Raw genomic sequence first — 23,648 nt, 5'->3', positions numbered from 1 at the left:
TAGGCCTAATATAAGCACTTTTGAAACTGCGTTAAAAACACTGAACGACTACCACTCTTCAAGTAGGTACAGAAGGTTACCATCAAAATATGATAACACCAGTTTTCCAATGCAATGAATAGCACAGCTTTATATGATTTTCATAATATTATGTTACCATATCATATAAAGCTTATTTTTTTTAACAACATTATCTACTAACGTTGTCCTATCTATTCGGCGTATTGTCAGTGATTCTATTGCTGATTCTTAAAAAGCAATCTTACTAAATACTGATAGCCGTCATATGAAAGCAGAGCTCATACTACCGAATTGTAGACATCAAGAATTTTTATCGACATTGATTTTCAATCACACTTTCACCTCCCTATTCAGATTAGCCTCGGTGGCTATAGTATGTTTTGTGATACACTATTGTTTTTTACTCGATTACTAAAGCGATCAATACTTATTTTGATTGAGTTCAAAAAGCATTGTGTACTTAAATTCGTGCGATTGTGATCTTTAATAAACTTTTTTTGTTGTTTTATGAAACGCTTAACAGGAACGCATCTTTTAATATATTTATTTCCGTTTCCGCTAGTTGTCATTTCAACATATTTTGTCTATGCATTTTAGTCGCCATATTTTTTCTGTCAAAGACAAAACGCCGGTCTTTTATTTCTCGTTTTCCGCCCAGAAGTGTGCGTATAGTTTCTACGCGGAAAATTGGTAAATGATGGCAGCAAATAATTATTTTGGGTTTACCCACGGAGGAACCCAATACGGGTAAGTTAATTAGCGTTTTATTATGGGTCAAGTACAGCTTTGGATGTCAAGATATCAAACATGATGTGATACGCAGCCTTGTGCTCGCATTTCTATGTAATCAAAATGGCGTCTTTTCTGTATTGATCGTGATATTTTTGCTGGGAAAGCGGCGTAGTTTGGTGTGTGCAGGTGTTTATTGTGTTTAAAGTGCGGCTACGGCTAGTGCGGCTTACGGCGGCCAGACGGGGTACGCCGTGGCGCCGGCTGCGACCGCCGCGACGTACGGGACTCAGCGCGCCGCAGCGACAGGATACGACACTGCTTACCAAGCCGCGGCGGCTACGCAAGGTAATCTCCATGGTACGACTACTTAGTAAATAATTAATGATATTTTGACGCTTTAGTAACTGAAACAACAAAAACAAGCAACATATTTCCCATCACCATCGACGAATTGACATCGCAAAATGTGACTCACAGCTAGAAATCAATACTTGCTAACCTTAAGTGACAGACAATTTTCCATAACACGAAAAAATAAGTAAAAAGACGAAAACATCAGTGAAGCTATATAAATAATTCAATGTCATTGAACTATCAAGTTGTATGAGGTGTAAAAGTCGATGCACTATTATTTGTACATAAAAGTGGTACCTAATTTATTAGACTTTACAAAGTAATAATAATTAGTAGTGTCTTACTGTGAATTTAAAAGAACTACTTGTAGATATATTTTTATTTAACCAAAATATTAATGATAGCATAACCTAATACTTTATTTTGTGAAAAGTGTCTACCTATGAACAGGATATTGGTTGGTTGACTGGTTGGTTGATAAATGCTATTACTCGTAAGGGAGTTCTTGGATAATAAAATATAATTAATATTAGTTATTTTTTAATTGACATTCCACGTTTATTATTCCATACAGTAAAATTAATGAAATTTTATTATATTCAGCCGATTATTTTGATTATTTTAAATTTGATGTTTTTTTAATTATTTACATAAATGAATTTGTTTAAATTAAGATTTGCATGTCATATATTATGACTAAACGTGTATACCTACAATGTTTTATGCAAATAAAAGAATTTGATTTGATTTGATGACATGTTGGGAAATGTGAAGTAAAATAATAATGCTTAATTGTCATTAGAATGTTTGAGTATGGATCAAAAGATTCTCAGTTTAATTTCTAACACTGCACAGGCCTCTCAGAATCAATGGTTAAGGCTGTTCACTATTCTGGCTTCTAATTAGTAGACTTAATGTGCTTTTGGAAATATGGACAACTTTGCAGGCATGCAGGGTTCCTCACTGCACAGTTTAAGCAGTAAAATTTAATACACCAAGCATTATTGAATCCCCTGATAGGGAGGCTGAAGTGTTAACCACTGGGCTATCACCATTTCCTGCACCACCAGAAGTGTAATTTGAAATAAAAACTTATCAATAATATAATGGTACTGTTTTTATATATATATAATAATGTTTATAATACTCCCTTTAATGGGTAGTTGAAATAAAGATGAAATTGTGTTTCTGTGACTTACTACAGGACTTTAAAATCAAATCATTTCTTCTTAAAATAAACTCTTAAATATCTTTTTAAATGTAACTTATCATTGTAAAAAAACATTGGTGACTTTAAGAAAAGGTTTGATATATGAACTTGAGAAAAGAGTTCTTTACATCTCTCCCCTTTGGAGAATAACAATTTCATTTGGTGATGTATGTAATTGTTCATTCATTGATAAAAACTGGAGAAAGTTTTGGTAGAGATTTGATTCTGTTATGCTGCGTCCTGTATCAACTTCATAAATTGAGCTAGAAATCTTCTTCAGAATTTTGTACAGTCCAATCCTCAAATCATCTATTTTCTATTTAATCGGTTCCCGTTTTATATTCACTTAACTTATATTCTTCCCTGTGAAAGTCAATATTAGAAGATTGTGCTGTTTATTTTATTATATAAGAGCTGGGCGCTTGACAATCTTACCTCTTGAAAATGCTTCTCCACTGCTCTGCTCTTGTTGTGGTAAAAGTGCTGGGGTCATAATGTATGGATTGTTATATCTTTGCAGCGGCACACGCGCACGCTCACGCGGCGGCAGCGGCGGCTTCGGCTTACGACGCCAGCAAGAGTGCCTACTACCAGCAGGCAGCGGCCGCCTATCCCACTGCTGCCCCGCCGCAGCCACAGCCGGCTTACGACACCACCGCCAAGCCGGCCTACTCCACACCTGCTACATACGCTCAGGTACTTGTTATTTTTATATTGTTATTTTTATGTCATCGTCATTTATAACCCATAGCAGTCCATGGATGGTACTAGTACCACAGAGGACCCTGTTGCCCACTCTGTTGTATCCCCCTTGTCTACCCAAGGGAAGAGGGGGAAAAATTATGTAATTTTTCCTTACTAATAAACATGGTGTAGTATTGACATAGTTATGCAGTGTTGTAACATTCTGAGGTTCTTCTTCTTTTGTTCTTTGTTGTCATTATCTTCATTCAAGCTCTTTTGTCACTTTTACACAACTTTCCATGCTGTTATGCTATGCCTTTTTAATGGTGTTAGGCCTCTTGGTTTATAACCCTCCAGCTTTCCTACCACTATTAGTTTATCCAAGTTACTCAGCGTAGGCAGGCATCTGGAAATGTGACCTAAAATATTTTGGTAACAATGTGGGGAGCCTGTTGTTGCCATTTCTTCTCTTGTGGTCCATGGTATATGTAGCATCCTTTTCCAACACAACATTTCAAAGGCACATATTTCAAATTCAATTTAATTTATTGCTTATTACAGGACAGTTTAGATATAATTACATGTAATGAAGTAACTATGTAAATTGCCCTCTTGTTATGACACATTTATCAATAAGGGGATGACTGGTTTATATAATATGCAGTTATAATTGCTGTAGTAATTAAGACGGTTGTTGTCTGATATATAAATAAACAAATGTCTTATTACCTCTCAGCAGCTTGTATGGCGAATGTAACAATTTGGAGTGGTTCCCATAGCTGGACACAAGATTCCTATAATTGCTTAAATGAGAGCAGTGTTGTTTATCGTACGTTGTATCATTTTATTAAATGAGGGATGGGTGCTTGACAATTTAACCAACCACAATGTAGGACAAAACTAGGAAGAAACATATTTTAAAAAATAAAGATGATGCAGTCTTAAGATTTTTGCATACTATATAGTAGAAGGAATATAGGTTTTAATACAATTCGTTCCTTGCTGCATATATTGGAAAGCAAAATGCTTGGCAGTATATTATATAGGCACATCAGCACAGTTAATAAGGTAAGAAATTCCTGGTCGTTTTGCTTGTAGAAGGAAGTACGTTTGAAAGTTTTGCTTAAATTAGTCCAATTTATCTGGTGCCCAAAAGGTTATATTATGTTATTTATAAAATAAGAAAAACATTGGTCAGTTTTTTAAATAAGATTAAAACAACAAACATTAGTTTGGTTTTCAAATGAGATTAAAACAGAAAACTTCAGTAAATAGGTTAATAGGCTTACGAATCATGCATTGAAAGAGTGCTGAAGAGTAAGTTTAATCTGAAGCATGTATTGGTGGATTTTATTTTTCTTTGTACAATGTTTATGTTTATCTTGAGGTGAATATCAAAATTATTGGATCCACAAGCCGCCAGACTTGAACAAAACAAGTAGAATTGCAATATATGCGTTTCACAAACACCATACTAGCTTTTGTAGTACTTGCAGTTCATATTAAGATAAACTCATTACCTGGTGAAGGAACAATGTCTTCAATCTGACTTTATACCAACAGGGTCATGGGCTTGTTTCGAATTTAATTTAAATCTGTTCTATTATTTAAACAAGATTCACTTACAAACATGTTTAAAAACTATAACCAACTTTTTTAGATTTAATGAAACAAAGTAGTTTCATTAAATCTAAAAAAGTTGGTTATAATGAGATTATTATGTACTAACTTACTTTTTAGCTTAATTTGTTAATAATATATTTTCATAATAATTTAGCATTTCTCTTAGCTGAATTTATTCTTTCATTAGCACATAAACTTAGGTATTGCTAGACTGATACTGAAAAAAATGAGTTTTGAAAAGCCGAGTTTCTTTAAGGCATTTTTAGTAGAATCCCCTTTCCAAAACAGTAGTAAAGTCACTACACACGAACAGATATAGATTTCAGAGTTGCAGGTTATAAGGTGGCTGTGGCGTGCATAGCGGGTATGCACAGGGTATGCAGATATTATAAAATGAAGAAAATCTCCCTTACAAGTTATAAAAACTTAAGGGTAGATTTTTTATGACTCAATGCCTACCCTTAAGTATCTTATAACTCTTACAGCACGGCAATGGGCAGGAGACAATTATCTCCCCGGGGAAAGGATAAAAATTTACATTATCCTACAGCTTCATCAACTTTCAGAGCACTGGCGCACCAGTTGAAAAAATATCCAAATAATATGTGTGTAATAATCAACGGGATAAACTTCTGCTATTCCATGTTTCCGTGCTTTAGCAGGTGGACACTTTAATTATATCGGAGAATATAATTTTTGTCTACTGCCTGTGCTAGCCCTGCTGGAGATTTTTTCATTTTATATCATCTGCCCGCTTAGTGCATACCCTCTGTATGCATTTTACTGATAAGGTGTATGTTTTTTATGTTAATAATTGTAGTTTTTTAATATAGTGTTTTTTTCCCACACTGTAGTAGCCGTAGGAGTAATTCATCAATATCGAGGATTTAGAGATATTCATTTGAATATATTATTAGTTCTTTACATCCTTTAGTCAATAGAATTAGCTATTACTATTGTTTATTAAAACAAAGGAGAATGCCCAGAACTTGCAGGAGAAAAAAACCGCAATAAATAATTTATTAACGATTTGAAACAGATTAAAAATATAAATTAAATAAATGCAATGTTAGCTTTTTTTGTCCTGGGGTGACTTCTCAGCATTAGTTAAGGGATTGGGCCGTAGTTTATCACGCTGTCCAAGTGCGGATTGGCAGATTTCACTCTAAACTCTCTCGGCTTACAGTTGTAATACATACTTACAAATTTAATATAATTTTATTGCGTAACTAAATTATCAATTAACTAGCTTTTGCCCGCTATCTTCCAGTTGTTTACGGTTTTTTCCGTGGAAACCATTTGTTTCCCTGGGATAAAAAGTAGCCTATATCACTATCGGCTCTTTCAACTGACTCTATGCCAAAAATCAAGTCGTATATTATAAAGCAATACGTGGGCATCCTCCTGTCTGCTGTGTCGTGACGTAGTGGATGATATTAACGTGCGGGTGGTGGTATAACGAAGCAGTATGGGCAGGGCGGCGCGCGCGGCGGCGGCGGCGCCAAGGCCACGTACGGCAGCGTGTACACCGCCACCACGGCCGCCGCGTCCTACCCCAGCCAGCCCTACACGGCGCCCGCGGCGCAGCCCGCCAAGCGTGAGTGCCCCACACCCCGCCACACCACACCCCGCCACAACACACCCCGCCACACCACTCCGCACTGCACACACTCCACACGCCCCACCTCTGCTTGCATTCATATAACTGCCCCTTGCCACCATAACTTACCAGGTGAGATTGCAGACATGAGCTAACTTTAACTATAAAAACCTTCTGCTCGGCTAGCTTGGCCAGGCGGCATTTTATTCCTCGGGGAGACGTAATGTTTACCTTCTCCCACTTCATCCACTTATTTGGCCATATAAAACAATAATAAACAGTTCATATAACTATGTGAGAACGCAGTATGGATTTCAAAAAGTATTGTGTTTTTACTTATTGATCATTGAATTTTATTGCTTTTAAAAAGTTGGTATAATGATAATCTTTAATGTTGTATGTGCAATGACGATGTGTATGGAACAGGTATTACAATAGTCAAATTGTTAAGGGCTTAAAAGTGCCAGTTCTACTTTGAATGCCCTACTCCCTTTTGTAAACAACACAAGAGCATATGCCCTAATACTACACAAATATACCAGAGATACTCATATTTTCATATAAATAACATGAGGTATGTCATCTATATATAAGTTTATATTAACATCATTATTATATATTTCATGTCATTTGTAATTCTATTTAATAATGTAGTCCAGCCATTTTAAAACGCCACATTTGATTTGCTACCTTAGTATGAAATTTACACACATACATACATTTTCAGTGTGAAAACATCAACGTCAAAGTAAAATTGATCACAGCCTTAGTTAGCTAACAATAGAGTCTACAGTCTTAGGTGCTATCCATACTTTTATAAGGAAATAACAGGTTTTTCTTCTTATGTTCTTATCCCTTTTTCCCAATTAATAAAAGTGAAATTTGCTTGGAGAGGTTATAACAGAATTAAACTTTAGCTTTATCCTATAGGAGTTGCATTTTCTGGTTTTATGACACTCGTCCGTAACCTATCTAACAACACATCAATACGTTCTTTCGTTACTGCGTGTTTGAGAGACCAATAAAAATTCAATTGATACATAAATTACTAAGTATATAGTAAAGTTTAGTTCATTTACAACGCATATTATAAACACCAATTATACTGCACCATACTAAGACCAATGAACAAACTGTCACATTTGTAATATTACAAATTATTCAGTGATATATATTTACAAGGAAGATCAATTTTACTTTGACCGTATAGTGTCACGATGCTCGAAAATAGCTACATCGTGAGTGTGGAAATTTCATTCTAAACAAAACTGCCAATTTAACCTGTACCTTACATACATATATAATCTACATCAAGTAAAAATGTTGGATGGTTTATCTAAGGCGGCTGGCTTATTAAAATGGTTATAATGTTTGTAGTTTGTAGCAAAGATTTAAATCAATCTATAGATATGCCCTGATACAATTGATACATAAAAACATTGACAGAAAAAAATGACACTGTTTTCATGTATGGGTCAGGTTCGGTTTCTTACAAATGCAGACATTGAAGTATGTCCTGATTAGTTTATAACATTTATTTTGTCATATACTTAAATTTCCACATGTGGTACATGATGTTTTGCAACTGTAACAAATTGTACCTGAGTCGTACCTTAGTACAATCACGTGTTTAATTAAAAAAAGACGACAAAGTAAGAAAATGTCAAGGATTAGTCAAGCTATGAGATTTATTAATAGGAACCAGACTAAATATACATCATTTGATAAATCGGTAAACTTAAAGTCAAAGTCAAAAATATCTTTATTTCATAAATTCTTTATACTTACTTTTTTCTAGCCAAAATTTAAGATTAAGGGTATATATATATATATATACGATCTAAATCTTTGTACCTTAGTATATAATTCATTATAAATAGATTTTTATTGTATGTGTATGTAAAGTCTATGTGAATATACGCGATTTCGCCACAATCTTAAACTATCTTTTCCATTATAAAGTCATAATACTATACCAGTCTCTTGTACAATACAATATACATTAAATTTGAGTGAGAGGCTCTAAGACTTCAAGGCGATCTCGCGATTTGTTGTAGAGACGGCTAACAGGGGCAACTCTGCTTATGATACAGCTCTCTACAACGCAGCGAGCATGTATGTGGCGCAGCAGAACAAAACTGGCGGGGGCGGGTAAGTTACAAAACCAACCATATTACTATAATTATGAGAATTAGAAAAATAGGTCACTTTGACGAGAGTTTAATTTGGCAATATTTGACTTTACAAAATTTGACTGCCTTTACTAAGTGGAAAGACACCTAAAGAAGAATCTGAACCCATTTTTATGATTCTTTTTTGTCTTTCTTTTTATAATAACACAACGCTTATAAGGTCACTTTTAAATTTTATAGGGATCTGATGAAAATCTTCAATGTAAAACACCAAATATACGACTGTTTGGTGCTTGAGTGCAATCGTTTAGTAAACAGTTAATTTTGGAACCATTAGTAGGCAGTATTTACCTAACACATAACAATTGCTTGAGTTATTTTTTCGGTATTCTTTCTTAACGAATTCCTATTTGTTCCACCACAGCTAAGTTAAGCTGTGTTATTAGATTGTTCAAGTATCACATACGGGCATAGAAGCGACGATCGGCAGCCCGATCTTAAAATAGGTGTACAAATAAAATCGGATTCTCTTAGTTGCTGAAATAGGTCTAGGTAATAAATACTAATAGTTGTTGAAACGATCTTAATTTGTTCTGATATTCGTACAGCAGCGGCTGGAAGAACTACAACAAGACTGGCGTGGGCGCCACTCCGCAGCGGCGACCCAAGCCGCAGCCCAAGGCGCAACAACTGCACTACTGCGATGTTTGTCGCATCTCGTGCGCCGGCCCACAGGTTTGTTATCTATTATTCTCTGATAGGGTTTTAAAAGTAAAAACGTTTTTCGCTTCAAACCATCTGACAATATCAAAAATGAACTAAATTCATTCAAACAGACAAAGTCCCTATTGAAAATACTTGTGATAAGGTTCGTTTGTACCCTTGCAACTTCGTCGCGATTGAATTATAATCTCCGCCGCGCAGACCTACAAGGAGCACTTGGAAGGGCAGAAGCACAAGAAGAAGGAAGCGGCCGTGAAGGTGGCGGCGGCGGGCGGCGGCGCGGGCGCGCGCGCGTGCGGCGCGTCGGCGCTGCGCTGCGAGCTGTGTGACGTCACGTGCACGGGCGCGGACGCGTACGCGGCGCACGTGCGCGGCATCAAGCACCAGAAGGTGGTCAAGCTGCACACCATGCTGGGCAAGCCCATCCCCTCCACCGAGCCCACCAAGCTGACGCCGGGTACGAGTACTCACATACACGATTCGACATTGTATGCCCCTATATGTTACGTTTACATTCAATTGTGTACATCTTATTATACTGGCAATAACGTTTTTATACTAATGTAAACTTGACTGATATACGGTATTTCAGCATTAAGTTTTCGCAGACGAACGCACACTGCTCGTTAAAAAAAACCCGAACCCCGAACATACTTATAGTAAACACACATCCGTATTTTATTTCAAATAAATTTGGATCGTGAAAATTTTAAGCTTAAATCGATCTTCATCTTTACTCCATTAACATTGGTTCTAGTAATAATTGAGATGAAAATAATATATCCCCTTAACAATCACTGAGGCCATATAAAATATTTTCTACATTACAACCAACATTTCAGCACTATAAGCCAACTGTGGCAGTTTGTTGCCTTTAAACTTGCTAGCAGAAATTGATCACAGTCAGTCATGCAAATTACTGTGACATTTATAATATTTTTTGTTGCATTAGTGATTAATGTATATATTTATAATAGGATATATAAATATATACATTAATCACTAATATATAGTCTAAGCATGCTCAGTGTTTCAAATGGCGCATGCATATTTACGTGTTATCATAGCATAGCGTTGTCATATTAATCATTTAACAACAAACTTAATACAATGCATGTTGTACAAATCAGTAAAATTACAATTACTTTCATTATATTAAATACATAATTGACATCACATACTTTAATGTTTTCAGATTATAAAAAATTACTTTTTCAGATTATATTAAAGATAAATTCTAGATACCAATATATTATTTTATGTATTGAGTAGATAGTTGATGTATGTTGTTATCTGTTTCTAAAGGTAAATTTGTGTTACTGTAGTAAAATTATTTTAAAACTTATGGCAAACTATTCGTATTTGGTTGTTCTGTATACTGTCTCCCTTTATTTTGAATATTTTATATCTCATAATATGTTCTCCATGCTCTTAAAAATTATCACAATTTTTTAACAAAAGAAAAAAATCCTTGCCTTGAAATTTTAAAACGAAGTAGTTTACTTTATGAATCCATCTATAAGTATGCTGTTTTGTTGGTGTATTCAAATGAGATTCTGTTCAGTCCCTATGAAAATATACTTTCTTTATGCTAATCTAATTCTACCTTTAGATGGACTAATAAAATATTGTCAATAATCTCATTATACTTGCAGTGGCATGCCCCTTCCTGAAATAAATCTGTGGAATACTTGTTATTTTTAATAATTGGGTTTAATGTGGAGAACATATTATGAGTATGTCGCTATAATTGTGCTGAGCCCCCCGTACGCCACAATATCATATCTGTATTGCGCGCCCGGCTTTTTGTTGCTAAGTCAAATTTTCTCCTTCGTAGTAAGTACTACTTGCTAACACACGGTACAGATATGGAGTGTGTGTTGCGTGGGCCTTTTATACTGTTGAACTTTTATTTTTGCATAGAAAAGAAACTGCAAAAGTTACAGCCAAGTTGTTTCTTTTTTATAAGATTAGTCACTGGACTCCCAAACGAAAATTGGTGTTTTCCGTTGAATGTCTAAATGTTATTTTATGATATCGCCTATTGCAACTGCTATCAATCACAATTTTGACATGATTTGGTATTGCTGTCAGGGCAATTTATATTTTGAACAGTATATTATGTATATATACTGAAGTGTCAGAAAGAAGTTTAAAAATATCAGTTAAAAATATTTCTTCTATCAGATATCAGATTATATTTCTTTATCGAAACCGTTTAAGTGTAGAAAAGGCCCAACAGAACCCCACAAAAAGCAATATGCATTAGCGGCGTGCACACCTTCCGAGCAAACAGTACTGCTTAGCTTATTCAGTAATGTTCAGAGAAAAACAAAATGCACGCCCCTGATCCCGTATGCAAGATTAAATAAAGAAACGAAACCGACTTCCATATTATATCACGTATAACTAATTGTTGTTTAATCAATTGTTATTTTAATTACTAGTGTCTTGTTGTGTTCCATTGAGAATTTGTGTCGTATATCTCTTCTACCAAATAAAATTTAAGTGGAAACAACTAAAGTATGAAATAAAAAAGTTAAGTTAAAATCGTTCTACATTGGATAAAAGGTAGGAAATGTCATCACTATAAAAAGGGTCGAATTTATGAGCTCTTAAAAAAGAATCTGCAACATTACATTCTTCTAAGATAAAAAAAAAAGCTGGATCGATTAAAAAAAATTCCACTTTCCCCTGAATAAGATTATGCTAAGGGAGAGAAGCTAGGGTGAGGTTTTGGAAGTCGGTTGTGATAGTATGACGTGAGAGAAAATTTGCACTTTTCCCGTCCGCTAGCCAAAAAGACGGTCGCGGGCGCGCCCAAGGTGTCGTTCGTGGCGTCGGGCGGGCTCAGCACCGTGGCCTCAAGCGTCGCGCGGCCCGCAGACAAGGAGGACGACAAGGCGGCCGACGACGACGACGCGGAGCCCGAGGTGCAGCCCGTGGGGCAGGACTACATCGAGGAGATCCGCGGCGACGACGGCAAGGCGCTGAGCTTCAACTGCAAGCTGTGCGACTGCAAGTTCAACGACCCCAACGCCAAGGAGATGCACATGAAGGGCCGCCGCCACCGCCTGCAGTACAAGAAGAAGGTACGCCACTGTTGTACAGCCGCGCTCTCCGTTGGCTGCCGCGTTGAATTTCAAATCACAGACTCGTTAGCCTTATAAAGTAAGGAAGAAAGAAAATCGTCTTTATTATCACACATTGTGACATTGTTAAATAGTGTTTTAAATAAAAATGTGTGATAAAGGAGCTGGCTCAGTATAGCTGCATACTAAAAAGCGCAGCAATAGTTTTTAGCCAGCCCCCTTATCTTCGTCGTCGCCGAATCCATGCGACAACAGAACGAAACAATCATAAAATGGGACAATAACACAGAAATATTAAGTATACATGCACGTGGATCATCCAGTGATTATTTAGTAAAAGGTTTGAGACAATCGTCGAGCCTGGTGGCTTCGCGCCGCCAAGAGATCCGAAAGTCAGATGATTACGGATTCTAATGAGGATGGTCTACACGTGTGCCCTAAACTCTTTATGATAATGTATGGTAGTTTGGTTATATTAGACCCCAATATTATAACTCAACCAGAAATAATGATTGTTAGATAGGTTACATTGTTATATAGGTATTGTTAGATAGGTCTACAGTGAAATGTTGATCATAAAACAACCGTTTGTTTCCAGGTGCAACCGGACTTAGAGGTGAAGGTGAAGCCTTCGATGCACCAACGCAAGCTGGCGGAAGCTAAAGCACAGCGCATGATGGTGCGGGACGAGCTATGGGCTCGCCGTCGCATGCATGAGGTAAGATGCTTTGTTAAAGCAATTGACGGACCAGCCGACTGTTGGCCGAATCGCATAATATACATAGTTCAAGTTACTCCGACGCAGCGAATTCCGACCTCCTGCATTTCCGTTCTGCACCCTGCTTTAATCTCAAATATAACTAGTGTACGTTTCGTGACATTAACTTATCGTAAATTGCTAATTATACATTTCTTTGTATTAGGGTTTGGTAATACAGATGTAAACAGCGCTTTGAAAAATTCCAACACATTTATATTATATATATTTTTTAAGTTTCAATGGTTTGCACGTTGTTTGTCAGTCCGGGGAAGAAGACGAGCGCGCGTACTGGGAGGGAGCCGACTGGTGGCGCGGCGGCCCGCACCACCACCACCACGCCCATGTAAGTGTATTGATATTGTTGGGCGGTATTTGCATGTCACACCATCATTGTTACCTGCATTAGTGGGCCACTGAAAGTAGAGCAAATGAAAAATCTTGAACTTTAATTAAAGTGGTTTACTTACTTTTGTACGCGGTTTGAATTTGCGTATCGTATTTTAAAGTATCTATCTCCTTAGTGGTTTAATTTGATTACAGATTAATAATTTGTGTAAAATGGTGTCAGCAGCGTCTCGCATAAAGCATCTTTGATTGTAAACAGTCTAGTTTAGTGTGCTTAAAGACTTTTTGTATGATGAATAAAAAAATATATGATTAAATAAAAAAAAATCAAGTGCACTATATCTATAACAGTACTGTGTTGTTATCTGGGTCGTCATATTTTAAGTTTCTAATAAAAGTTCGAACCAATTACTTTCTAGAGTTAGATGCCATGCAGGGCAGGTAGCCCGAAAGTTGACGGATCTATTACGACAGCCAAGCTTTTTTTAATGAAAGTATTTTTCAACAAGTTGTATAGAGAATATATAGAGCTTAAAGCTTAGACTCTGGTAAGAGGGCTTTGCTCAAGTACTGTGACCTTTAACGTTAACGATTATCAGCAGGCAGCATTAAACGAACTAATATGTTACCAAGTCAGTACAGTACCCTGACAAGTCGACAAGGCTTAAGGCTGAGAAGAACCTACAAAATATGTAATACAATAAATAAATAAAAAGAAGTAATTACTCAGCAGGGCATGGGCATGGGCTACGGGCCGGTGGGCCGGCGCCCCGAGACGTCGGACGACAGGCACGTGCTCGCCAAGCACGCGGACATCTACCCGCCCGAGCAGCAGCTGCAGGAAATACAACGCGCCGTGTCGCACACCGAGAAGGCTCTCAAGTCACTGTCCGACGCGTTGGCGGATCACGGCCGACCTAAGGTAGGACACCCCATCATAACTGATGGAACAAGAAGATGGCGCATCGATCGAAAAAAGCTAATGTGTAAAATAACTATTATTTTTCAGGGTATACCAGCTAAGGCGGTAATTATCAAAACTGAGGACAAAAAAGACGATAAGCCAGAGGGAAAAGAAGACGGTCGGGATAACCAATTGTAAGTATAAATTGACATCACACTGCCAAATACCCCGGCGGGAATGGAAATGAGGAAGCATGAGTTTCTGGGGTTGGGTTCAAAAATGTTTACGACCAAGTTTTTGTATTAAATATTCTCATTACCACCAGCCTGCAGTTAGGAAATCTGTAATGATGAGAATCATTGAAGCCCCGCAACTTGCATTGCAGCAGTGCGGTTGTCTCCTCTGAGTGTGACCTGTGCCCAGCCATTGAAATGAAATGAAATGAAATATTGACTTTACAATGAATAATTGTTAAGTGAAAAATGCGCTAAATGTGTCGCCTTTACTTAATTAGTTAACATACAATACATATAGAGAAAGTATCGAGTATCATGAAGTGTGCTGTCAGGTTCTCGTTCGTGGGCGAGGGCGAGGCGGCGCCGGGCGGCGGCGAGGCGGCGGGCGCGCCGGCCGGGCCGGGCGTGCGCGCGCTCAAGGGCGTCATGCGCGTGGGGCTGCTGGCCAAGGGGCTGCTGCTGCGCGGCGACCGCGACGTGCGCCTCGTGGTGCTGTGCCACGACCGCCCCACCATCACGCTGCTCAAGCGCGCGGCGGCCGACCTGCCGCACCACCTCAACAAGGTCAAGGTGCGTACTGGTAGCTGTGCATAGCCGCTCCTTCCTTGCACCGCCATTGCATACATTGCATGCATACGAATATCTGGCCTAGTTGGTCCAATAGTTCATCCACATCCTATTGCTTCATCCATGAAGTAAGATGGAATATGCATTTTCATTGCATCGGCACTCACTCGATAAGTGCTGAGTCGTATCTGCCACACAATATGAGATTGTGTGACAGATAAACAAGGAAGTGTTATTTTGGGAGCAGCACATATCTTTACTTATAACCTTACTAGGAATAAAATTAAATGATTTTTTTGCCTTCAAACTAAAAGCTAAATCCTGGAGTTCAGGGCGATAGGTATGGGAAGGGGCGAGTGCAAAGACTCCAAGAGCCATGCTTAAAAATATATTCTGAGAAATAAAATAATTCACTTGATGTCGGCAGGGTCCCAACGAGGATACCAAATACAAAGTAGAACTGCAGCCAGCGGAAGGCGCCGTGCAAGTGTCGGACGGCACGGTCAACGTTCTCGTCAGCCTCACCTCCGCCGTGATGCGGGAGCCCGCAGGTGAGGCCCCCTCCGCACCGGACCACCCCTCCGGATCAGATCCGTCCCACGAGCGATGTTCGACACGCCCAGTTTCGCACCAAGATTACGATTGTACTATACTTTGCGTGACATTGCAAGCGGTTTTGTCTAGATGACGCGATGACACTGCTCACTGACGCGGACTCGACGGATACGTTGAAAATAGGGTTCATTCCAGTGTTTGTTTGCTTAGTTTGACAATGACCGCAAACTATTATTTACTAGTTACCAAATTGTTTATTTAGTTATCAGTTAGTCAATTCTTTTTAAATTTTATTGTAAGGCAAGTTTGCACTGGCCTCCCTTTTAAGTGATATATAGTGCAGTCTATGACGGAAGCGCGCTTATTTGGAAGGGGTATGGGAGAAATAAAATCGTTTTACTGTTTCTTTACCGATAAGGGTAGTTCTATCAAGCAATTTTTGTATACTTGACAAATTGGAACCGAATTAGTTTAAGAGTGATAAAATACACTTGTAGTGTTTTTAATTCGTTTAAGATAATACCACGTCAGTTTTCAGTGTGGAACAGTGATCATTTATATAAAACTGTGCATTTTGTATTTGTATTAGTATTTCCGTTGAAATGGGTTGTCGAAATCGTGCAATCCCATCGCTGTCACAAACTCTCAGAACAAACTATCTATTATAATGAATCTACTTTATATTTGTCTATATCTTTATATATTCTAATGCCATTTGTTTTCTCACCAGAAAAGATAATTTGTTCAAAGTTACAGCCCGGCGCCGCCGGGCATATTTGTGTTGAATGCTTATTTTTAGGTGTGAGTAGGATAAGCAAAGCGGCGAGAAGAAAAGGATTTTTGATCATCGTATATCACGTGCGATCACACGCCGCAGTGGTATAGTCAACTGAAACGGAGCAAACATTCCCAAAGCCCCCTTTAATTGTATCGACACTAGCATCATCTCGAATCGAGTCCCACAAGCTAGGATCAACGTTGAAGTTGAAGTCTGTCTGTGCGTTGGCGACGCCGCAATGCGCGGGCGGGTCATCGTACGGCACGCGTAGGTGCCCATGTTTGCCCCGTTTTCGTCGATGTATTGATGGTCAAACACCCTTTGTATTGTTGTCGCTAGAGGGCGGCGACATAAAGCGAGACGACAAGGACGTGCTTCCGCGGCAGAAGTGTTTGGACGCGTTGGCCGCCCTTCGGCACGCCAAGTGGTTCCAGGTACATTCGCCCACATTACGCAACGTGTGCGCACTCCCCGACACCCCCCTACACGAGATTCTCGTTTCCGATTATAAGTGCTTTTTTAATCTAAACTTTTGTTCATTCTTCTGATAACATTCAAATCGTTACACCGACCGCTTCGATCGAAATTACTACGCGTCAACACTTGCAACTAATTATTTCTTCCTACGTTCTTGTTAGCACAAACAAGGTAAATGTTGATTGCGAATTCGATTGCTGGTTGTTTAGTAAAGTTTGTCTAACAAAAAGAATAAACAAAACTAACCTCCTATGTTGTCAACACGACCCGCTTGTCGAGTACAGATCCGACGCAACGGACCCAATTTATCTGCCCTAGTGGGAGTGCGCACGTATTTTTAGTCACATGTTTATTTTTGTTTACCATTTAAAGTAGCGTTTATTTTAGTTAAAAAATAAATAACTGTCTCAATAAGTTTCCGCTCCCTTGAACATGTGGCTACGAGTGCTAGTCGTAGGAACAGAGCTGCGTTTCCTCGCACTTTGATAGCCTCTGGGAGACCTTCATTGGCGTAGCTGCGACATGGGGGGCGTCTCTAGTTTGAATTGACCTTATAATATTAGATAGGAAATTAACTACAAGTCACAGAATCTTATTATGTACTTATTACTACAGGCCGGGCAAGGGATAGTTGCAATGTGAACAGTATAAAACAATCCTGTATATATATAGACATTTATATAGTAATCTAGCCGTTTTAAGATAGTGAAGGACCAAAATCTAAGTCACCTTTTTTTAGGTACACCTTTATATTATCTATGTAGCAACGGGTTATTTTATGTTGAATTTCTCAAGCTAATCTCGAGTTCGGCCTGTCGTAATGTTAAGAGAATAGAACACCAATATTCTTAGAATTAATTGCATTAGTATTTTTCATGTTTATTAATAATCCCCCCTAGCTACGCCGTAGGATAAGGAAGGGAAACGCAGTAGATCCTATTAAGTGGCTTTTAAACGGGCTATAATGATTTCATGTAATTGGGCTAAACCAAGTATTTTTTTTGTTAACCGAGTTGCGCGCTAGAGATGGAAACTCGACGTCTTGAAATTCCCAAAAAAAGAAAATAACATAAAACTAGCCCATTTATGAGCGCTTTGACTCGCGTGGCGGTTCACGTCGGTGTCCCCGCCACTCAACTGTGCCGCCCGTTAACTTAAACGCAACGAACTACATTCAGTTATTTTCGAGACATGAACCTGAAAACCTGGAAATTGGATAAAAAAATCCATGGTGCAAGTGGCTACGGTCTATATGGCAAAGCATTCCGTGATGTCTAACCTTGTTATATATACATTTAACATACTGCATTAATATATAAAAAATTAGGGTCTCAAATTTTGGAAGTATTCAGGTTCTGTATAAAACCGAAGGCTCAATTTTTTTAATTGCATTTAATATTAAGTTAGCATATATTATCTATAAGACATACTGAAATTTACAATTAAATTTAGAATCTGAAGTAAAACTGACAAATAACATCGGTTCATTATATTTTAAATAACAGACGAAAGATTTAAATTAATAAATCTAGAAACCTGTTTTCATTGACAACCTGCCAACTGTTCTTTAAGTAGTAACCGCCAGCCTCATGTAAATGAACTCATACTCGAAACAGCCGAGTGTGGCCGGGCTGCGTTTCGGTTGACGTGCGCTACGTAGAGCTTAGCGGAGGGGGTAGGTGGGTGCAGTGTGGGAGTGACGCTTGTGTGCGCAGGCTAGAGCGGCGAGCCTGCAGTCGTGCGTCATCATCATCCGCATCATGCGCGACCTGTGCCGCCGCATCCCCAACTGGACGCCGCTCAACCCTTACGTGAGTTACATTTTTTTAAGTCCATACTAATAAAGCATGTAAATGAATCCAGGGATTCAGTGCCATATCCCGTTGGGAGTGTTTGGTCGGTTTTATGTATATGACGATAATGGAAAAACGTAGGCAAGTGACTGAGCTCTTGACTCTATAAAATTGATCGTAATATTTTGGATGCCCCTATCAATGTTCCCCGTCGTATTCCGAGATACCCAGAGTTAAAAACCTTCACTCCTAAATTTTCCAATACTAGGACAATTCTCACCTATTAACCGAATCACTAATGTTTTTAACATGTTAAAAAAACCCTGACATTGAATTTTTTCATGACAGTTTATTTAGCTTTAAGGTGAAATTTAACTTAGAGTAATATTATAATAATTCTAATCATTATTTTTATAATATTAATACTTTTATTCTTACTATTTTTGCTTTTAACTTAATTTTATTTTTTTAACTGGACTTACTTCAATCTTGTGTATACCTGTAAGTCATAACGGTACTCGTACAATAATCTAAAATGATTAATTATAATTAAATGTATCGTTGGTATATCTAATGAAATAAATAAAATAAAAAAATAACTGAACTTTTTACCAGCCAACCTTTGAAAGTGCGAGAAAAACTACAGAGGGTGTGGTTAAAAAGATATATAGTTAAATATAATTTATACAACGTGATACCGAATAACGATATAATGTCGAAGGATGCAAAGTATATTTTCATAAGGAATCACCCTGTGATAATTAAAATAAAAAGAAGCATATTTAATTTTCCATACAAAACGTTATAAGCGTTTACTGGATTTTTATAATTTCATGGGAAATTAGAAAAAAAGATCTCGAAGCCCCTAGTGGGTTTTAAAATTCCTAATTCTTACTAATATTATAGTTGAGAAGGCGTTTGTCCTTGCCTCAAGTGATCATCTCGGTAAAGTGTGCGCTGTGCAGGCCATGGAGCTGCTGGTGTCGGGCGTCATGCAGTCGGCCAACGGCGCGCTGTCGCCCGGCGAGGCGCTGCGCCGCGTCATGGAGGCGCTGGCCGGCGGCCTCATCCTGGAGCACGGGCCCGGCCTGCGCGACCCCTGCGAGAAGGAGCTCGTGGTGAGTGCCCGTCCACTACGAGCTGGACGTTGACTGACCTCTAAGATGTTCGTGCGATCCATAATATGGGCCCGAGAGAGTCATTAAGAGATTAATTTAAAGATGTTAAAATAATGACAGTCTGTATGCCAATACATGTTTGAAAATTTAATGTATGTTCACAAAAATATTGATATCTTTTTATGTACATAAATTAAATTTTCAAATATGTATTGATTAGGCACCGTCATTATTTTAGCTTTTTTAAATTTATCGCTTAAAACTTCTCTTGGGCGCATTTTATATATTGCACGGACGGCCCTCTCCCACAACCAGAGATAATTCATAAATTATAAATTCCCAAATTGCCCCTTTCGAAAATTCCCAGATCGTACCCGCGACTTTCCACTGGGAACCGCAGCGCTCAAAGCTGCACCAGAGAGCATCGACATAAGTATCACCTTGCTAGAGTACCAACTACCATATTGTGTGTATCCCAAACAACTGACAATGGTGGAAGTTTGGAAGTTAATAAACAGGCTCATTGCACAGCACCAACAAAAAGTCAAATAAGTTCTAATTTGTCATACTCGACTCAAAGAAGTGATTATTATTGCATGTGCAGTCTCCTATCTTCAGGCCGCCCTGAAATATGTATATATTGCTTCAGGGTGTGCAAACATTTTGGAAACTACTGTTTGGCTGATCTAAAATAACGCGTGAGCTCATCATCATCGAGGTTGCACAGAACGATTCCAATAAACACACAGTTTCTTGTGACTTAAACCAATAAACTGTCTTAAAGCAGCGTAGTAGTTCTATTTTCTATCACTCTCGTATGGGAGCGGGGCCTGGCTATTCAACCAATGGGAAATAAATAGACTATGTCCACCAACGGGAAATTAATGTATATCCATACCATGTTTCCAGGACGCCCTTGGCAACATGCCTGCACAGAAACGGGAGGACATGACTGCATCAGCGCAACAGTTCCTGAGACAAATAGCCTTTAGACAAATTCACAAGGTATGAAAAATTGATAAATTTTATAAAGAAAAATTTAATCTCCGATAAAAAAATATAAGTTTTATTGTTTTGTCGACCTGCGTCTGATATATTTGATTTCGATGTCAGGTTTTAGCTCGACTTAATTTCACGGTTAAAAAAAAAAAGGATTGGTTTTTTTCAACAAATATAAGCAAGCAGGCTTATCACTGGCACAGGTCTTCAGACATATTTTTTGCCCCTATTTTTGTGGTCGTTGATGATATCAATATGAGTTAAAACAAAATCAAAGCTACATTTAAGATAGTTAATCCGATTACCTATCTTAAATGTAGCCTATTAATACTTATTAATGTACTTTTAATCCCTTATAACGATTCGGTATAAGGAATTAATAAGTACCAGTGAGGCCTAACCAGGATTATTAATCAGGATAGTAAGATAACGTGAAACTTGAAAGTAATTACGATTTATATAGTATTGAAGGAGCGCCATCTAGTTTAAATACTGTGAATCCGTAATGACACATTAAACAGCGCTTTTTCGATAACGCAAAATAGTTACTTTCACGGGATCGAATAAGTAAATGTAAGCAGAAAATGTAACACTTGGCACTCTGTATGTGTTGTATAATGACGCCGCCTTCGGTCTAAACCATTTCATGGAACACTATGAGGACGTGCACGTCGTCTGTACCGCAGGTGCTGGACATGGAGCCGCTACCGAAGGTGAAGCACGTGACGGGCGGCTGGAAGTTCCCGCGCAAGCGCAGGCGCTCCAACACCGACGCCGACCAGGACACGCCCAACGGTAATCGTCGACCCACTACGCCCTGTATCATTATTGTCACACCAGCTGTTGCCCGCGTTGACGTCCGCGTTTATTACGGTTTATTTACAAATGAAAAACAAAAATTATGACAGAAAAGAAAATTGTGTTCTATTGAACAGAAAAATAATTGTAATGATTTTTATCATGGAAAGGGTCAACTAATCCGAATGCTCTGTCACTATTATTTTTCGAATATAGAATTCGGCTACAGAATCGACCGACCGATGGATATTGGCGTTGTTAGCTTATCAGTGCCTCAGATAGCCCAACAAACTAATTTCCAAACTCTGGATGGCACAGACAGTTGTAGCAACATTTTAGCACCAACCCGGGAGTCCAACTCAGGTCTTTGTCATCCGCAGTCAAGTATGCATACTAGTACTAAACCAACAAGACACCTTAATATCAATGTTTTTTCCAGGTGAGGGCAAGGTGGTCAAGACAGAAGAGAAGACCGACGCATCCGAGAACAGCTCGAATGCGAAGAAGTAGCGCATTTAGTATAGCCCCTTATGTGTGAGACTGTCTCGCAACGTTGGGGCTAGCTATAGCATCGGAAAAAAAGAAAAGCAATCTGAAATTTGATAGTGAATATTATATATTATTATTTTCCAAAAAATATTTTCTAAGATATACAAGATTGTATATTAAATCAGTTTTAGGTGAGAAAATGCAACTCTAGAACACGACACGCAATAGTCCTCATCGGCACGCGACTCTCCTCGCGTGAAATATATTTTGTGTACCGCGTTTTGTCACACAAACTTGTATAAATATTATTTTTGTGGCATTGATCGATCTGTCCAAAACTACATTATATTATGAATAAATAACAAAGTAGTTTATGAAACTTTCATACTACCTAGTTATGTTAGTTTCATACAATACTTCATCTAAACTCATAATTTAAAATCCTCAAAACTCGGTAAATAATAAATTAATATTATAATGATGGCTTCTTAATTCAGCAATCTCCATATATAATGCAACTAACACTTACAATCGCTTCGGTGTATTTTGGATTATTAATAAGCATTATTTTCAATGCTTTTAATATATATTTTTACATAATAGAAAAAAATATCATCACTATTTTTGAATTAAACACAAGGATTTTAAGATATGAGTTCAGATAGTTTTAGTCCAGAGTTGGAGGTAGTATTTTAAAATTAGTTAGTATAGGATACGAGCTATATTGTAATTAGTGTCTAATTTAAGGGGAAGATTTGACAGGGATAGCGAATTGTTTAGGCAGGGGCGCAACGTTAGCTCCAGGAGGAGGACAAAGATGGTCATAGATAAGTTTGTTTTAATATATTTTAGGGTCACAGTATTTTTGACTTGGAATTTAGTTCCTTTATCGGCAACTCAGCCTCACCGCTTCCGCTGAAAAATGTCATTGTTTAGTTACATTTGACTTTATTTCTAAGTTTTAAAGTTCTCAACGCCAAATGAACAGAAATGGTTCAGCAAACACATTTAGTTTATCTCTACTTCTTCGCAAATACATTTTGCGCGATTGAGCTAAAGAAATTAATGCCCTGTGTTTAGTTCTTTTGCTTATTATTTCGTGTTAATTCAAAATTAACAGTTGTGTGATGTTATATTTATTAGATTAATGGGATTAAATTATAATGAGAACCTTAATTTAAAATATTTGCAAGAACCTTTCTTTTTTCCTATTGAGGAAAACTATTTTTTTGTATTTACCATATGAAACAACTACCTACTTCGAAATATTATTAATGTCAATAAAGAATAAATACAAAATGTTATTGAACTTTTCTTTCGTAGCGACCCCCACTTCAAAATAATGTAAGCGTTGCTTGTAGCGTCTACATCGTCCGAGCGCTATATTAATCTTGTACCAAGGTGACTACTACTACTACAACAACAACAACAACAACAACAACAACTACTACTACATGGATGGCCTCAAGTAACTCTTATCCGTACTAACTAGCTAGGTACCCGATATTTTGAGGATCATGCACTAAATACCGAAAGATCTAAGGTTTTGGATAGAGGAAAGTTTTAACGCTGCCTCCAGATTGTACAAGAACGCCATAACTAGTGCAAGATAAACACTTTTGAAGCAACCTAATCATTGAGATATATTGAGGTACTGA

General features: G+C 37.9%; 1 protein-coding gene across 11 annotated transcripts; it reads left to right on the top strand.

Annotated features, from left to right (window-relative positions):
- Positions 1–630: 630 nt before the first annotated feature.
- On the top strand, positions 631–22,827 carry LOC120632485 (zinc finger RNA-binding protein). 11 transcript variants are annotated; one of them, XM_039902285.1, is made up of 20 exons: positions 631–768; positions 959–1,098; positions 2,838–3,013; positions 6,089–6,221; positions 8,318–8,375; positions 8,965–9,091; positions 9,281–9,536; positions 11,876–12,171; positions 12,770–12,889; positions 13,194–13,274; positions 14,007–14,198; positions 14,286–14,374; positions 14,749–14,986; positions 15,411–15,534; positions 16,656–16,750; positions 18,509–18,604; positions 19,552–19,704; positions 20,614–20,709; positions 21,390–21,498; positions 21,941–22,827. In XM_039902285.1, the coding sequence occupies exons 1-20, from the start codon at positions 716–718 to the stop codon at positions 22,009–22,011; spliced, it is 2,703 nt and encodes a 900-aa protein (XP_039758219.1). In that variant the 5' UTR covers positions 631–715; the 3' UTR covers positions 22,012–22,827. The 11 variants fall into 11 exon arrangements, with proteins under 11 accessions (XP_039758219.1, XP_039758221.1, XP_039758220.1 ...); XM_039902287.1 differs by having other exon boundaries at positions 8,282–8,375; positions 11,966–12,171; XM_039902286.1 differs by having other exon boundaries at positions 8,282–8,375; positions 14,010–14,198.
- The last annotated feature ends 821 nt before the right edge of the window (positions 22,828–23,648 follow it).

Source organism: Pararge aegeria, chromosome 20 (genome assembly GCF_905163445.1).
Source record: "Pararge aegeria chromosome 20, ilParAegt1.1, whole genome shotgun sequence".
In the NCBI taxonomy this organism is placed as follows: Eukaryota; Metazoa; Arthropoda; class Insecta; order Lepidoptera; family Nymphalidae; genus Pararge; species Pararge aegeria.
This window is presented reverse-complemented; position numbering and strand designations above follow the sequence as displayed.

What these genes read in the sequence shown, in the direction of transcription:
- LOC120632485 (XM_039902277.1), top strand. Translation starts at nt 716, where the DNA reads ATGATGGCAGCAAATAATTATTTTGGGTTTACCCACGGAGGAACCCAA. An exon ending in AACAAAACTGGCGGGGGCGG is followed by an intron (nt 8,376 to 8,964) that starts GTAAGTTACAAA and finishes ATATTCGTACAG; the next exon opens with CAGCGGCTGGAAGAACTACA. An exon ending in GCCCACCAAGCTGACGCCGG is followed by an intron (nt 9,537 to 11,875) that starts GTACGAGTACTC and finishes CCCGTCCGCTAG; the next exon opens with CCAAAAAGACGGTCGCGGGC.